The sequence below is a fragment of the Neoarius graeffei genome, chromosome 13 (genome assembly GCF_027579695.1).
Source record: "Neoarius graeffei isolate fNeoGra1 chromosome 13, fNeoGra1.pri, whole genome shotgun sequence".
In the NCBI taxonomy this organism is placed as follows: Eukaryota; Metazoa; Chordata; class Actinopteri; order Siluriformes; family Ariidae; genus Neoarius; species Neoarius graeffei.
In genome coordinates this window covers 78,064,887-78,083,508 of record NC_083581.1, presented here as the reverse complement: position 1 = coordinate 78,083,508, position 18,622 = coordinate 78,064,887, and the positions used below count along the sequence as shown (strand labels likewise).

Below are 18,622 nucleotides of genomic sequence, written 5' to 3'. Positions count from 1 at the left end.
ATCTTGTTTAAGGAATTTTGATTTAAAAAAACACATTTTTGGCAGCAGATTTAAATGGTACATGATTACTCTGCTTTAACAAAACTTTCCACAACATTAAACATGGCTATAAATGGATAAAAAAGCATGACGTTGTTTGTTAATGAGTGGGAAAATTTGTACTTGTTGGAAAATCACTGTCGGGGGAATAAAATGTGTTGTTTTAGAATAACAGCACAGAATAATCATGTTCAGGTTGTAACCACAAATTCACACCCACTTCCTTGTTTGCTAATGAGATCATTCACTGAAAATTGGACAATATTTTATCCAGAATGAATCGGCTCGTACACACCCATGGAGCCACAAGTTCCCTCTTACTTCTGGTCTTTGGTAGCTTTTCATACAGGAAGGAAAGAAAGTCAACTTTAGCAAGTCACCAGTACTGATCCCACAGTCAAAGATCACTGTAGACATGGTTTATGCCTGCGTTAGTGCGTCGATGCGAATGGAGTGTTATTGTAACGGTTTCTGTTGCAGCCTGTTCTGGGAAATAACACCTCTGTTCACTGCAGCCAACACTGAAATACTTTGGTGAAGTCTGGCACAGAGCGATCTGTGTGTGTTGATGGCTCTCTCCTCCTTTACACCACACGTCTCTGTTTATGTTACTCGACTAAAAATATTTCTCCACATTAGCAGAACTGTGTGTGTGTGCGCGCGTTTCCTTATTGTGTTATTCACCGGCTTCTGCTTTTCAGGATAAAGAATCGGAGGGAACGGAGGAAGTGCTGGCCCCCTCAACCAAGGTAAACACTCATGTGCGCACAAACACACTACTCCTACATATACAATAGCTAAAGTTTCTGTCTCCATAACATGGTCTCAGTGGGTTACAGAAATGTTTGTGTCAATTTCCTGAAAACAAAGAGAATGGTTTTACCTTTACCCCCAAATGTAGACAGGTTGGTGTGTGTGTGTGTGTGTGTGTGTGTGTGTGTGTGTGAGAGAGAGAGATGTCTGATGTTTTTTGCTATTTGAGTTCAGTTTTGCAACAGACCTACAACAACCCATGGAAGTCTAAAGCACGTAGAATGGTTTCTATAATACACTCTTGGAAAATAAAGTATATTACTGTACCTTTTGAGGTACAATGGCTTGCCCCTGGATCAGGACCCTCTAAGGTACTTATTTGTACCCTTTAGATACTGCTTGGGAACATGTACAGTATGTACCTTTTTGGCCCTGAATAGGTACACATTAGCTGTGTCTGAAATCATTCACTACTCACTGTCTCAGGAATTCTATCTAGAGGACTATACAGTGCGCTCACTGGTAAAATGTAAAAACTCTTTCGGACACTACTCCGCCGCGCCGTTATTTATGTCATTACTGTCGCACAATTAAAATGTCGGATCAGTCGGCTGGTGAGTTTTCAAAATAATAAATACCTGCATGTATTTTTGTGATAAATCCATATTATGCTGCGCGCATTTCCCACATTTAATAAATACAAAGTACTTTGTGTCTGCTGCATCTTTCAGTTCTTTTAAATCAAGGCTGAATAATTTTTCTTCTTTGCTGCTGCCTTTTATTAAATCATATTTGAGGCTTTTGATTAATTACTCGCCCTGCACTCTAACTTTTTATTCTTGTATTTTATCTCATTCTATTTTAAATCATATTTTCTATTCTCATTATATTTTTAATTGTACTTGAATGTCCGTTTATCATGTGTTTCTTCCTCCGTCCGTTCACCCCAAACCCCCCCCCCCCCCCCCCTTTCAGCCTGACTGCAATGCATGATGGGATATATTGCGTGGTTAGTGACCATCTAAAGGTTCACTACTTTTCACAGTGCATTGTGGGATACTACGAGTCCACTATATAGGGTGTAATAATTCTCACTATACATTCAGACAGCGTTACAGAATGCCGAACTCACTATATAGTCCACTGTATAGTGAGTGATTTCGGACACAGGGTTTGTTTCCTTGAGGTCCAGTAATGAGCCCCAGCAGGTACATGAGTGTAGATTGTAACTTGGGTGACCGAAATGGACTCCTACTGTACCCCTATTTCCGACCCCAATATTCATCTACATGGTTATGGCAGTGAAGGGAATCGCATCTTATTTTGGAAACTAGCAAGCGTCAGTGGTGTGAAAGTAACAAAATCCTGTTGCAGTCATTCAATTAATGATGAGCTGCTGCTTCTTTCATGATCTGCATAATTGATTTGCCATAGGTTTTACACCAGAAGCCCTTCCTGATACAACCCTCCCCGATCTATCTGGGCTTGGGACCGGCACTAAGTATCTTGTTCAGTCTTGTTCAACCCAGTGTCTGGGTATTTTACCTGATCTGCATGTCTTTGGACTGTGGGAGGAAACATTACATTACAGGCATTTAGCAGACGCTTTTATCCAGAGTGACATACACCATACCCAGAGCAGCCTGGGGAGCAGTTGCGGGTTTGGTGCCTTGCTCAAGGGCACTTCAGCCATTCCTGCTGGTTCAGGGAATCGAACCAGCAACCTTTTCATCCCAAAGCTGCTTCTCTAACCCATGGAAACCCACGCAGACACGGGGAGAACATGCAAACTCCACACAGAAAGGCCCTTGTCGGCCGTGAGGTTTGAACCCGGAACCTTCTTGCTGTGAGGCGATAGTGCTCACCACCGTGCCGCCCCAATTAATGATGAGCTACACTGTAGAAATTTTGTTGACGCTTATGGATTACAGGAAGTCATATTTTGTCTTAAATTGCATTGACATCTGAGTGTCCTTGTTGATGTTGAAGAACTGGATGTGTTTTAAAGATAGATAACATGGTACAGTGCCACTAGCTGTATCTCTTTAGTGCTCCAAATATTAGTAGCTGTATACAGATTTAAACCTTGTGTGGGTGTGGCCTAAACCAGGAGGTAGGTGGTGTTGTATATGAACTCTATCACCAATCCCCCAGAAACACTGTCACATGGACACATAAACCTGTTCATGTGATCTTTTGTTTTGTTGTCGGTATGGTTTGTTTGTTCATCTGACTGGAAGCAGGATTGCATAAAACCTGCTGACCCGATTTCCATGAAATTTGGTGGAAGGGTATACCATGGGCCAAGGAAGAACCAAATAAATTTCAGAGGTGATCGGAGTCCCAAAGTAGATCCACGAATTAATTTTCTGTTTTTCTGACATTACGAGATGTGGCATTTGTTATACATCTTAAACTCCAGTAGATGGCAGTAAAGTTCAATAGTGACAAAATGTAGCCAGTGTAGAAATACAATGATTCAGTTTTAACGATCCACATTCACAGGTACCGGTAATCCTCTGGGATACATGTGTAGGCGTGTCATTTGAATACTTTTGGAAATGTACCCACCTTATTCTTGTAGCTAACGCTGGAGAAATTATGTGCAAAATTCCAGTATCTGACGGAAGTGACCGTTGGAGTGTGTTTTGCAGGATGTTCGCTAAATTAGTGTTGATAAAGATTTGAATTAGTATTGCAGGGAATCATGGGAGTAATGTGGATAAAGTGGTTGCAGGTTTGCACATTGTAGAAGAGTCGACTGTTATCCTTGGTGGAGATCTGTGGTCTCTCAGTGCCCTTCTAGCTTTGTTTTGGGTTCTCGGTCCATATCCACAACTCTAGTCTCAACCAGTCACTCTGGGCAAACTTTCTTTGGGGGGGGGAACAGCAACTGAGATGGTACACCTCTTATTTGTATCTGTTTCAAACACTGTTCATTCTGAATAATCTATCCGTACTGTATCTGGTTCCATCCCTAATATTTATGGATGCAATTCTAGATGAGGTAGACTTCCTTTACTTGTTACTATATTACCCTCCAGTGCAAACTTAGCTTCAGCCTCAGATGCTCCATGTACCTTATTCTACATTTTTCTGGCCACGTGCATCAGAATTTCAAAGGTATCAATTTGATTGGCTGTCCACTATTCTGTGTACATGTACATACGAGCACTGGTTTCTGAGATAAATCAAATAGGACTCATTTGAGCTTTGGAAGGCAAAATAATGCCACTGGGTTAAAATATACAAATGGGAGCCATTAAAAGAGCTTCAATGCCCCCTGGGCATAGATTCTACAAATCTCTGGATCTGTATTGCAGCGATCAGTGCCATTCTTCCAAAAGACTTTCCTTCAGTTGGTGTTTTGATGATTTGCTGTGGAGAGCGAGCGAGCTGTAAAACGTCGCCGCAAAATATCTCTGAAGTGTTTATTTGGGTTGAGGAGTGTGAAGATTAGTGGGGATGATTTTTCCAACATTTTCATCCTTATCAAACCAGTCACCGAGTCCTCATGCCCTGGGGGTGGAGTCATCCTGGGACAGGCCACACCCATCAGGATAGAACTGATAGAATGCCACAGGATCGTGGTTGGCCACTTGCAGATTACATTTAGGATAATTAATTATTGGAATAGTAATAGACTAATAATTTTAAGAATATTTAGGTTTAACACATGACCTGAGAACCACACTGTTCTTTCCTAGTCAGGACATGCCACTTGTGGTAATGTCTGCTGTGAATACACACTCGTGCTGTTCCAAAAGGACTCTGTTTCATCTCAACTAATGTAAGGCTGGAGGTGAAAACCCGGAGTGCAGGATATTTCTGTATCTAGGTCAACAATTTCAGAAGAATGAGGCTCGTCTTCTGGGCAGTTAGGCCTCATTTCACGAAAGAGGATATTTTTGTGTATTTGACGTGTGTGTGTGTGATTGAATGTGTCCACTGTAATCTGCAGGACGCATTCTTTCACAGGCTGGACCAATGTGAAACAGTTCTGGGAATAGCCGCAGGCATGTGTTGTCTCTGCTTTGACACCTACTGCAGGTTCTCAGAAAAGCCAGAGTGAAAGGCTGCGCAATAAAAGTAAAAACACTAATCACGAATATTCTTTTTGACTCTAAACGGATAGTGTTTTATTTTGCACTCGACATTGCCTTAAATGGACTGAACATCATTAGTCATGCTGTGGTCATCACCTGAATTAAATTTGAGCACAAATGTAAATTAAAAGGCGTGACGTGAGCTCCACGCTTCTAACCCACTTCATCTGGTGCAGTGAATTAATCACATTATTTTGAAGATACTTCAGGAAAACTGTGAGTCAGAAAAACACTAAGGGTTCGCACTGGTTCCTTTGATTTAAGATCTCTCTGTCTCGACAGTATTTAGCAGACGTCCCTTCTCTAGATCAGTGTTTCTCTCAACCAGTAAGCCACGGCCCATTAGTAGGCCGTGAAGCGCCACCTAGTGGGCCGCGATCCCCCCAAGTTAAAGCTAATTTTTACTCATAGTAAGGTACAATTGCTGGGTTGTGTCTGATGTCACATCCGCCTCATTAAGCTACGGTCACATGACAGCTCGCGGTGCTTTGCGATGGGTTATCGATGAAAATTAGGCGTTTTGGTGGTGATGCCTGGCGATATACACATGAGCTAAAAGTTATGGTCGCACAGCAGGTGAACAATTGACTGCTATGCCTTTGCGCGCTTGAGTCTGGTGCAGCTTGAGCAGCCGTGCACGCTCACGGAGCACGTTGTGCGCACTCCTGGGACCTGGTTGTTATGGGAAACACCTGATGCTGATTTGAGCGCAATCCGTATGCCAGATAGGGGAGCTCTTTTCACAGAGGCTTTGCAAAGTATTATCACGGTCACATTTGTTTCTAGTGGTGTTTTGTAACACTGTTTAAATACTCTGCTTTATGATTCTGCTTTGCTTTCATTTTTATTTTTGTAAATATCATGCCTGCTAATACACTGTTCCTGCATTTAGATCCGTCTACCGTTATAGTGTCCTGATCTCCAGATCTTTAACTCCGCCACATAAAAAGTTGTCCTCCTCCATGCTCTTCCAGGTTTTCATCTGTCTCTGTGTAGAATGATGTCTGCAGCACCAGGTAGTTTGAGATGTTGGAGAACTCGATGGATGGATAATTTTCCAACTCGTAGAAAAGATCCTTTGTTGTTAGCATGTAAGGATCTAATCCCATTGAGTGGTTTCTGTGTCCACTTCTTTTGAGTGAACTTCTTGGTTTTAATAACTTGCTTGTTTTGCTGAACACAAACATGGCAGTAAGTTCTTGTGTTAATGGACCAGACTCCACTTTTGGATCATTAATCCCTTTTGACTGAGAATGACCTGCATGCATGGGTTTGGCTTCTGGCACATCCATACAGTTTTAAATGCAATACCTACAATTAAAGAGTTTGTTTTTATTGCATTTTTTTTTATTCCTGGGCTCCCATCTGTAACAGGGAGTGATGTTGCATCCCATGAATGCTCTTTTTTTTTTTTAACAACAGATTATTAAATTCTAATAGAATTTAGATGAGCCAAAATAATTGGGGATCTTTTTTTAATGGGCCCCGACTCGTTAGAAGTATGAATAGGTGGGCCTCAAAGCAGAAAAGGTTGAGAACCCCTGATCTAGAGTGAATTGCTGAGGATTTATAGTCTTGATCATGCTAGTACACAAAAAGGTCAGTCTAAGCATACTATCCCCTGAAAACGCCGTTTGAGGAGTTAGAACAAAAGTGTTTTTTTTTTTTTTTTTTTTAAATATACATTTTATATTAAATATACCTACAATCCCAATTCCAAAAAAGTTGGGATGCTGTGTAAACGGTAAATAAAAACAGAATGTGGTGGTTTGGAAATCATGGAAACCCAATATTTCATTGAAAATGGTACAAAGACAGCATATCAAATGTTGAAACTGAGAAATTTTATTGTTTTTTGAAAAATATCTGCTCATTTTGAATTTGATGTCAGCAACACATTTCAAAAAAGTTGGGACAGGGGCATGTTTACTACTGTGTTGCATCACCTCTACTTTTAACAGCGCTTTGTAAACGTTTGGGAACTGAAGAGACCAATTGCTGTAGTTTTGAAAGAGAAATGTTGTTCCATTCTTGCCTGACATACAATTTCAGTTGCTCCACAGTTCGGGGTCTCCTTTGTCATATTTTGCGCTTCATAATGCGCCAAATGTTTTAAATGGGAGACAGGGCTGGACTGCAGCAGGCCAGTTTAGCACCCAGACTCTCTTACTACAGAGCCATGCAGTTGTAATATGTGCAGAAAGTGGTTTGGTGTTGTCTTGCTGAAAGAAGGAAGGCCTTCCCTGAAAAAGATTTTGTCTGGATGGCAGCATATTGTTCTGAAACGTGTTTATCATTTAGCATTAATGATGCCTTCCCAGATGTACAAGCTACCCATGTCATGTGCACTAATGCCCCCTCATACCATCACAGATGCTGCTTTTGAACTGTGCACTGATAACAAGCCGGATGGTCCCTCTCCTCTTTAGCCTGGAGGACGTGGGGGTCCATGATTTCTAAAAAGAATTTCTACTTTTGATTCGTCAGACCTCAGGACAATTTTCCACTTCACCTCAGTCTATTGTAAAAGAGCTCGGGCCGAGAGAAGGGGGCGGGGTTTCTGGATATTGTTTATATCTGGTTTTAACTTGCGTTTGTGGATGCAGTAATGAAGTGTTTTCACAGACGATGGTTTTTTGAAGTGTTCCTGAGCCCATACAGTGATTTCCACTACAGACACATGTCTGCTTTTAATGCAGTGTCTCCTGAGGGCCTGAAGATCACAGGCATACAATGTCAGTTTTCAGCCTTGTCTCTTGCATACAGAGATTTCTTCAGATTCTCTGAATCTTTTAATGATATTATGGACCATAGATGATGTGATCCACAAATTCTTTGCAGTTTTACACTGAGGAACGTTATTCTTAAATTGTTGCACTGTTTGCCCACACAGTCTTTCACAGAGCGGTGAACCCCGCCCCATCTTTACTTCTAAGAGACTCCACCTCTCTGGGATCCTCTTTTCATCCCCAATCATCTTACTGACCTGTTGCCAATTCAAGTGAAGTCAAGTATATTTTGTATAGCACTTTTAACAATAAACATTGCCGCACAGCAGCTTTACAGAATTTGAACGACTTAAAACATGAGCTAATTTTAACCCTAATCTATCCCCAATGAGCAAGTCTGTGGCGACGGTGGCAAGGAAAAACTCCCTCAGACGACATGAAACCTTGAGAGGGACCAGACTCAAAAGGGAACCCATCCTCATTTGGGCAACAACAGACAACATGACTATAATGTTAACAGTTTTAACATGAAATCAGTTTTGTTGATGTTATAAACACTTCATTGATGGAACTTGAGTGTAAAACTGTTCATGACAACTGCAGTCCTAAAGTTAGCAAGTCTACTGTAGTCCTCAGCCATAAAAGCATTACTGTAAGAGTCCAGAGTGTCTTCCAAGTGTGACTTTCAACTGTCCACATGGGGGTGTCCTCCACAGGAGTGATGTGATGAGACTCCAACCAGACGTAGGGCATCAGGATGGATCAGGCAGGTCTGAGGAGCAGAAGAGGTCAGCATCTCGATCCCAGGACCGACACGTAACTCAGAGGACAGATGGGGGGAGAAAACACAGGTTGTTAGGTATGGCCAATGTCACCTGAATAAGTAGGAGCAGTATACATATTGCACTGAGTACAAGCAAGAACTCCGGCAAAAATAACTATGACAGCATAACTAAAAAGGGAGAGCCAGAAGGTAACACAGGCGTGAGGGGGCCCCGGGACATAAAGCAGCAGCCACTACACCATCATCAAACTCGAGTGAGCGAGCGAGTGGGGACTGACAGCATCCATCCATCCATCCCAGTTTACCAAAACACACTCTGAGGATCCTCCAGATCTACTCCTTTACCTCATTAACACCATTAACACAAGGCTTGACTAAACAGATATGTTTTCAGCCGAGACTTAAACACTGAGACTGTGTCTGATTCCCGAACACTACTTGGAAGGCTGTTCCATAACTGTGGGGCTTTGTAAGAAAAGGCTCTGCCCCCTGATGTAGCCTTCACTATACGAGGTACCAGCAGATAGCCTGCAACCTTTGATCTAAGTAGGCGTGGCGGGTCATAGAGGAGCAGAAGTTCACTCAGGTACTGTGGTGTGAGACCATTCAGTGCTTTAAAGGTCAATAGTAGAATTTTATAATCAATACGAAATTTGATTGGGAGCCAATGCAGTGTGGATAAGACAGGGGTGATGGGGTCATATTTTCTAGTTCTAGTAAGGACTCTTGCTGCTGCATTTTGAACTAACTGGCACTTGTTTATGCACTTATTGGAACATCCAGACAATAAGGCATTACAATAATCCAACCTGGAAGTAACAAAAGCATGAACTAGTTTTTCCGTGTCATGTAGTGGCATTTAAATTTCTTATCTTAGCAATATTTCTGAGATGAAAGAAAGCTATCCGGGTAATGTTATCAATGTGAGTTTCGAATGAAAGACTGGGGTCAATAATCACTCCGAGGTCTTTTACTGCTTCACGTGAAGAAACAGAAAGGCCATCCAGAGTTACTGTGTAATCAGAAAACTTACTTCTAGCTGCATGTGGTCCGAGTACAAGTACTTCAGTCTTGTCAGAGTTAAGCAGAAGGAAATTAATAAGCATCCAGTGTCTAATGTCTTTCACACATTCCTCAATTCTATTAAGCTGGTGTCTCTCATCAGGTTTTGCAGAAACATACAACTGTGTGTCATCAGCATTACAGTGGAAACTAATACAATGTTTACGAATAATATCACCCAGAGGTAACATATATAAAGAAAAAAGCAGTGGACCCAAGACAGAACCTTGTAGAACACCAAACTTTACCTCAGTATGTCTAGAAATATCACCATTTACATCAACATACTGATAGCGATCAGTTAAATAAGATCTGAGCCAGGAGAGGGCCGTTCCCTTAACTCCCACAGCATTTTCTAGTCTATCCAGAAGAATGGAATGATCAATGGTATCAAATGCTGCACTAAGGTCAAGCAACACAAGCAGCGAGACACAGCCCTGATCAGACGCCAACAGTAGGTCATTTACTACTTTAACCAGAGCTGTCTCTGTGCTATGATGAGGTCTAAATCCTGACTGATACATTTCATGGATGCTATTCCTATGTAAATATGAGCATAACTGCTGTGCCACAGCTTTTTCAATTAACCAAATTAGGGTTTTTGAGCATGACACAATTTTTTTTCAGTCTTTTGTTGCCCCTGTCCCAACTTTTTTGAAATGTGTTGCTGATGACAAATTCAAAATGAGCATATATTTTTTCAAAAACCCAATAAAATTTCTGTTTCAACATTTGATATGCTGTCTTTGTACCATTTTCAATGAAATATTGGGTTTCCATGATTTGCAAATCTTCACATTCTGTTTTTATTTACAGTTTATACAGCGTCCCAACTTTTTTGGAATTGGGGTTGTAAGTAAATAAACCTTTTATAGCACTTTTCAAATCCATATGTTACAAATTGCTTCATAATCATAAAGTGCAAAATAGAATAACTAAAAGGAATTATAGAATAAAATGTCAAGTAGTTTAGAGTACGTTTTCGTGCTAATTTAAGAACTCTGTGGAAATGGGGGAATAAAAATACCCCATGCTGGTGTTTTATATTGTAACTGCGATGTGCCGGTGCTCCTTCAGGTTTTTGTTGTATCATCAAATGAAAGTGCCTTTGTCTTTAGTTAATGTGTGTTTGGGAAGCAGAGACGGGGAAATTGTCAGTGTTCTGTGATCAGTGACGATATCTCTGGGGTGCTTGGAAGCAAATGTACCAGAGTCATTTTATTAAATTACAGCCATTAAATCATGATATTTATTTAGCTTAATTTGAATCAGGTCATTAAATTAGCTAAACTAACCACACAATTGTCTTTTATTTAATTCAATATAATCAAGTGATCACAATTAAGATACCATTGATTTTGTGAAACCCCACTTCAGTCTCGGGTGAATTTTATTCACAACACATGTTCTTTTTATTCTGAAGAGACAAGACGGATATAAGGAAAGACAGGACCTCGAATTTGTCCGGCTGTAAAGATTCACTTATCAGAGATACTTGTATGGGTGTGTTGCATGGAAGAAAATACAATTAAGTAGAGCATATACTGTATGCAAAATATAACTTGATGTTTCAGCAAGTCAGAATATAAATATATAAAACAACTGGTTTTAACAAAACGTTCTCGGAGGTACTCTTAGTCCCTGATCTAGTGAACTAGCATGAGGCTGCGTCTTTGATTTGATTTGAGACTTTTCTGAATTTACAGGATTTTCATGAATACTAAATTTCTTCTGTAAATGCTAATTCTAATGGGTTGTAAAGAAGTCCCTTGGTATCCAGCTTGATGAATGAGGCCCGGTGTGCTAAAAAGCAAATTGTGACAGGTTTTACCAATCTGTCTGTACCTATGGGTCACTATAGTCCTTACACACACCATTGTGACTGTTTGGTCCAAATACACACAGGTTGGTTTTGTTTCTAGGTCACTGACTCGGGTGGGTGGGGGTTTGCTGGATTTGATTTCTTTTGTGTGTGTATAAGAGGATTTAAAGATTGAGAAGTACGTTTTCCACACTGAGACCATGAACTTGTCTCTGAGGGGTTTGATGAAATCAGGAGAGTGAGGGGTAAAATGTACCAAACGTTTTTCACCCTATAAGCCGTAAAGCCGCCCTGGTATTTAAAATCCCAAGCTTCTGACTAACTCAAGCAGGAGGGTGTCTGCAGGAATGCATACCCCAGCCAAATACCCCTCAACCACAGACTGTATAATAGACTCCGAGATTACAGATTTAATGACTTGATAACTGGGGAGTTGATTTAGGGTCAATAAACTTTTTTTTTTTTTTTTAATTCTGTTTATTCGTATCACAACTTTAACTGATTCATTGTTGCTTGCATTAAAAAAAAAGCTTTAAGAAAAAAATGGCAAGCAATAAACCTACTAAAAGTGTGCTGTTTCTCTCCAGCTCACAACAAAAGTTGAGATGCGGCATGACGTGTCGCAGAGTCAGCTTTATCACCCCGAAGTTGATTAGTTTCCTCTAACAGCATGTTCTACAGCAATTTCCCAACATTCCTTCCATCCATCCATCCATTATCTATACCATTTGTCCATCAGGGTCATGGAGCCAATCCCAGTCGAGAGGCGGGGTTCACCTTGAAGAGGTTGCCACACCCATGGGCAATTTAGAGTTTGACCTAATCCACATGTCCTTGGGACTGTGGGAGGAAACCCACAAACACGTGCACGAGGAGAACATGCAAACTCCTCCACACAGAAAGGCTCCAGTTGAGAGTGAGGTTCGAACCCAGAACCTTCTTCCTGTAAGGTGACAGAGTGAACCGCTGCACCACCATGCTGCCCCCAACATTTATATTTTCAACTTGATTCAAGACTTCATACTTTATTGGTTTTAATTTATAGTTCATGTTGTGGACCGTCTTCAAATCAAGTTAGTTCTTGTTTGTTACAGCTGATAAACAGTTGTTCCCTTCTCTTTCTTTGTCTTAACCTTAAGACCAACAAGAACACCATGGTTTATTACAAAGAAAGTGGAAAACTGTCCCGAGGTCTGACGAATCAAAAGTAGAAATTCTTTTTAGAAATCATGGACCCCACATCCTGATATGCTGAATGATAAACACATTTCAGAGCAATATGCTGCCATCCAGACTAAATCTTTTTCAGGGAAGGCCTTCCTTCTTTCAGCAAGACAACGCCAAACCGCTTTCTGCACATGTTACAACTGCATGGTGCCGTTGTAAAAGAGTCCAGGTGCTAAACTGGCCTGCCTTCAATCCAGCCCTGTCTCCCATTTAAAATGTTTGGTGCATTATGAAGTGCAAAATATGAAAAAGGAGACCCCGAACTGTTGAGCAACTGAAATTGTATATCAGGCAAGAATGGGACAACATTTCTCTTTCAGAACTACAGCAATTGGTCTCCTCAGTTCCCAAACGTTTACAGTGTGTTTGTTAAAAATAGAGGTGGTGCAACACCGTGGTAAACACGCCCCGTCCCAACTTTTTTGAAACTTGTTGCAAACACATATTTTTCAAAAAACCAAAGATTTCTTAGTTTCAACGTTTGATGTATTGTCTTTGTACTATTTTCAGTGAAATATAGGGTTTCCATGATTTTGTAAATCATTCCATTCTGTTTTAATTTACAGTTTCCATAGCGTCCAAATTTTTTTTTTTTTTGGAACTGGGATTGTAGATGAAGTGCATTTAATATAAACCTGTAATAGTTTTGCTGTCAAAACTAGTGTCAGGGCTGCTGGTGTACGAAATTAATCAACACCTTCTGACATCAGATTTGAGGATTCAACAGCACTGCCTTTATAACTACGTTTGAGCTAAGTTTTTATCGGAATGCTAACAATCCTATTGCCATCATTTCCCACAGGACTCTAAGATCAAGAAGGTGAAACCTAAGAAGGACAAAGGAGACAAGAAGCTGTTTCCTTCACAAGATGACGAGCACTTCCTGCTCACAGGAGTCACGGTCTCGCACAGAAAAGGGTAAGCCTTTTTATATAATAACGTCAGGAGTATTGTTCTGACAAGAATAAGTGCTGCATTCCGAATGTGATGACAAATCAGAATGGAGCCTGGGATTTTGACTCGAGCCATGAAGTAGTTAGGAAGCTGTGGTGAACAAGGATCTTGCACGTTTCTCAGCCTTCTGATCGTCAAACTGCTGGAATATTTTATAAATAGCAAGACTGTGGGGGGATGTACAAGCTTTTACAGAACAAGTGTGGAGTGAATCACAGCCTGAAGCAGTCCTATCATGGAGGAATCCAAACACCTCCCTCGTGCACTACGAATGGAAACCCCACCCTGCATCTTACACCGTGTGTTTCCTCCCAGAGCTGGGGAAACTATTTGTGCCTTAAAGCTCAGCTTCCTGCCTACAATGGAGCAACAGGAAGTTAATTATGATACCTGTCCTAAGATCACGATAAATGTCAGGCACATCTGGTGTAGAACAATTATAATTATTCATTCATGCAAGAGATGGAAATGTTGAAATTGTTTCAAAAATAATGCTACTGAAATCAATTTTTGTTACAATTCGCCATCTTTCTGTTAACCTGCTTAACCCGCAGTTTGAAATTGAAATTACGAACTTGGGGGGACAAGCAAAAGAAACTCCTGTGAATTTTGGAAAAAAACAAAACAAAAAAACCAAACCCTCATAATACAAATGTTTTATACGTTCACATGAGGCAGTTTTTCCGACGAGTCGATAAAGCCATATTTCACAAAATTGAAATGGAAACGCATTTTTCACATTTAAGTCACATGACCTATGACGCGCAAATGGAAACATAACCTTTCTGGAAAAAGTGCTCTTGAAGAGCTATAGTGAGGGGAGAAAACCCAGCTTTAGTCACATAACGTCAACTCGATGGAAACGCAGACCATTCACAATTGAGTTTTGTCAATTTTTTAAATATTGCTTCAATTTTATGCAAAAGTGCAACAGAAACCTGGTTATTGCTCGCCTTTTGTTGTGGTTGATATTGTATTAAAAATGTTGTGAATGCAAAAATAAAACTTTAGTGGATGCCAAATTCATGTGTCTATTTCATGTGTTACTAGCTGGGTTTCTGTGGCAGTTTTGCGCAAAATAGAAGCGATTTATTTTAAAGATTTTGACAAAACACAATAATTGTTTCCTGTTTCTGTTAAGTGATGTTATGTGGGGTTTTTTTGTTTTAATTTAAAGCTGGGTTTTCTCCTTGTGCAAAAGTTTTTCTCATGATACTACTTGCAGAGGTCTCCCCCCCCCCCCCCCCAAATTAAGGTTGCGTTTCTATTTGCTCTTTATGCCAGGTCATGTGACTTAAATGGGGAAAAATGTTTCCATTTAAATTTTGTGAAATAATTTTGCTTAATGAATTGTCTGAAAAATCACCTCATGCGAACGTAAAAACTTTTTTGCGATGTTTGAGGTTTTTTTTCAAAATTAAGTAATTTCTTGTTTTTATTTTATTGATTCTGTTATTGCAAAGGATTTCTTTTATGTCTGAAAGATCAGGAACCATTAAAATACCTAAAACTATGTATACTTAATTTTGTATTTATTATTGACATCATATGCTCTAGGATCATGTGTGGGTGGTTTTTTTTTTTTTTTTAATTTATTTAAAAAAAAAATTTTTTAATAAACAGATTTTGGATCGACATTTGCTCGATGTATTCCTGTTGGTTTCTGACTTTTCAGACACGCTGTTTTATAGTACATAAAATATAGAAAGTATATTTTTAAGAGGCTATAAACATGAAATTCTGCTCTTTTTAATGTGCAGCCACGAGAATGAACGATTACCTTCACTGTCCTGTTATTCTTTGTAATGAGCTTTCATGAGGCTCATGATCAGCTGATCATTATTGGTGTGAGCTAGTTAGCATTGTTATACAAGAAGTCTTTGTCACTTTTCCAAAGGTACAACAAAATTGTTAGCTGCACAGGAGGTCAGTGTTCTCTCATTTAGCATTTCCTATATTTTTGAGAAGGTGCATTACTACCATGGCTCTCTGTATGATATACAAACATGTCTACATGATTTCGTTGTGTGAAACCAGCCATCCAAACAGGAAGTACGTCACTAATTCCTTGTTCAACGTCATCTCCTTCACCAGGGGCATGTTCAATCTGAAATGGTGTGCACTGTATTGCTATGGTTACTGGGTTGAAGGACGTTTCCTCAGCTTTGAGGTACATTCAACAGTTGAAGACATGTTTCTTTTAAGTATTAGATGGTAATATGTGGGTTTTTTTTTTTTGTTTGTTTGTTGTTGTTTTTTTTTAAATAGATACAGGTTTCGAAAAGAACTTCAGGAATGACCACCTGAGCTGCCATAGTTACAACACTAGCACAACACACCAGTGTTTTCTTTTTAAATAAACGTGTTGCTGTGTGTTGTCAGGGCTGAACAAAGCTCAGTAATAAACTTCTACATCTTAGAAAAGTGCTACCAATATTTATTCTATTTTTTTTTCTTTGTTCCTGGTCAGTTTTTGAAAAGGATCAGGCTGCTTTCCAGATTTCGCCACCCTTTGCTTTCCGAACAGACTGATGTGGGGGCGGGGTGAAGGTTTGTTGGGGCGGGTCTACAGAAATCTTGATGTGATATCAATGTAAACAGAACATCAAGAGACTTGTGCTGATTAAACAATTATCATGTTCTACATATTTTCCAGATTATTTGTATTAATAATTTAAGAAGATCTGCTATTGCACCTTTAAAATATATTGTTGAACTTTTGTTGTTGAACTTATTATTGTTGAACTGATTCGAAGCACATGCAATTTATTAGTGTTGGTAATTAGGTAATGACACAAGCACCACTACTTTAGTATTCAATGAGGGAGGTTTTTTTTTATTATATAATTTCATCTAAAAGCTGCTATTGTTTATTTTTCTCTCAGATCTGCTAAGAAGAGCCTTGAGGAAGAGAAGGAGAAGAGTAAAGTGCACTCAGAGAAAGACCGTGTCCACTGCCTTTGGGACAGCATCACCATGACCATGCGTCAGATCACTCCAAACCGGAAGATGGACAGGATGGAGGGCTGGGAGCCGCCACAGTCGAGCGACGAAGCGGAGGGGAAAAGGAGCGACAGTGAGGGGAAGAAAAGCGACTCTTCTCCGCTCTCTACCGGGCTCTCTCTCTCTCTGCCTGGCTCTCTGACCTTACCGTCCTGGACGGGCATTGGGTCAGAGGAAGACTCTTCACGCTACGCCAGCCTGAGCGAGCCCCAGGCCACAGGACCCTCTCAGTGGGCCGCTCGTGCTCGAGACAAACTGGCGGCTGTGCGACGCCGCAGTCCCGGCAGCCAATCAGAGAGTGCATGGGAGGGGCTTAAGTGAGAAATGAACCAACCACCTCCTCCATAGACCCCATATAATGCCGAACACTCAAGCGCATGGAAATGGAAATATAATTCGGATCAAAAAGCATGCACAGAAGCAAAAAATAAAAAAAATAAAATGGAAGCAAAAAACCCCCCCAAACCCACTGGAAGCAGGTGAACTGAATGAATGAATGAATGAAGTGCCCTTCTGAGTGTACTTGGCAACTCTAAAACGATACAGGACCCTCATCAGTAAGATCCTGTGGCTTTTTAAACCAGAAACAGCCAGAATGTGACTGTTAGTTTGTTTTGAAGGAGTTTCTGGATGGACTTCACCACATCTGCTGCCTTTTTGACCAGTGACGCAAGACTGTGGCACTGAAATGCTTATCGTTAGACCAAACAGTTTAATATTGAATCTTAATTGCAATCAGCCTTTAATCTTTAAACATTTGATCAATTATTTGGACGCCTTGTTTGTCTGAAGGTTGCCTGCGCTGCTCAAAGCCACAGACAAGGGGCGACGTAAGACGACTGTGCCTTATATGCTCTGAAACAGATCGGGATGTGATGTTGCGTTATGATTAGTACTGATTAGATGAAGTAGAGAAAGTGATGGAAATCATTGAAACAATGCCTTATACCACCTGACTGTGAACACAACACAGTATTGTACCTTCACTGATGCTTTAGTTTTATTCAGCATCCCAGAAAACGAGTCTCATTCAACACTTCATGCTGTGGGTACAAGCTTTCAACTCAGCAACTCAGGCGTTTTAATATAAGGCAGTGCAGATGGAGATGAAAATGCAGACCTGCTGACCTTTCTGGATCACAGCTTCCTTCCTGTTTTAGTTGTGACATCAGAGTGCGGTGGTGGATGAGCCGCCGGAAATATGTGAATCTGGAATGGCTGAAAATCGTGGAGGGTTTTTTTTTTTAATCTGATGTTAACTGAATCCCCTGGAAGCCCTGCCCCATCCCCTCCCCCTCATGTTGCATTATCATTATTAATCTCGACTTGATTTTCTTGCTGAAAACGTGAGCGGATATGCAGTGGCATGACGTTCAAAGTAAAATTAGCCTATTAATATGCAATCAAATCTATCTGTGTTTGACTTGGCTAACATAGGCTAACGTTATTGACAAGTATAGAGTCAACGTCAGTTAAATATTTGTTATTCCATGAAATCGAGTCGTACATGAGCTGATGGTTGGCTATGATCCATGTACGACGAGATTGAGTGGAATAACTGTTTTATTCTGTCCACATTCACTGGATTTTGAGAAACGGAGCCTTTATTTTTTGCAAATTCTATAAATAAAAACTTTATACAAAATGTCTGACAATCATTTCTGCTTAGAATGTAAACAAACCGGTGCAACGACGGGAACAATTTGTGAAAAAAAAAAATGTGATAATTCTTGGGGGGGGGGAGACGATTTTAATAATACATTCATTCAGTTTTTTTTTGGGGGGGGGCTTGTTTTCGAGTAGAGTTTTTATTTTGTCCTCGGTTGGTTCAGCAACACGCTCTGCCATTTTGTTTTTCTCTCCTCACGGTATATGAGCTGATATCCTAGTAGTAGAGTAGCCAATCAGAGCGCGCAATTGCTCATATCCAGTGAATGTGGATAGAATAAACTGTAAATATTCTTCCAAAAATGCTCATTTGTTCAGCTGAAAGTAAAATAATAATAAATAACCCTGAGAAATTGGTGATAATCAGAAAGTGATTAAAAAACCCCCCACAACCTGCTGTTCTCTTGCAACACAGATGCGTTCAAAGTGTGCTCAAGCCCAATGATTAACTATAGAAATTAGAATGCACATATAT

General features: G+C 40.3%; 1 protein-coding gene across 1 annotated transcript in view; it reads left to right on the top strand.

Moving 5' to 3' along the window:
• si:ch211-225h24.2 (uncharacterized protein LOC564539 homolog) overlaps positions 1-18,207 on the top strand; it is a 28,140-nt gene extending 9,933 nt beyond the window's left edge. The window contains exons 2-4 of the mRNA XM_060937041.1: positions 741-788; positions 13,325-13,440; positions 16,362-18,207. Of these exons, the coding sequence (XP_060793024.1) occupies positions 741-788; positions 13,325-13,440; positions 16,362-16,800 (603 nt within the window). The 3' untranslated portion in view covers positions 16,801-18,207. The remainder of the gene's footprint in view (positions 1-740; positions 789-13,324; positions 13,441-16,361) is intronic.
• Positions 18,208-18,622: the final 415 nt, after the last annotated feature.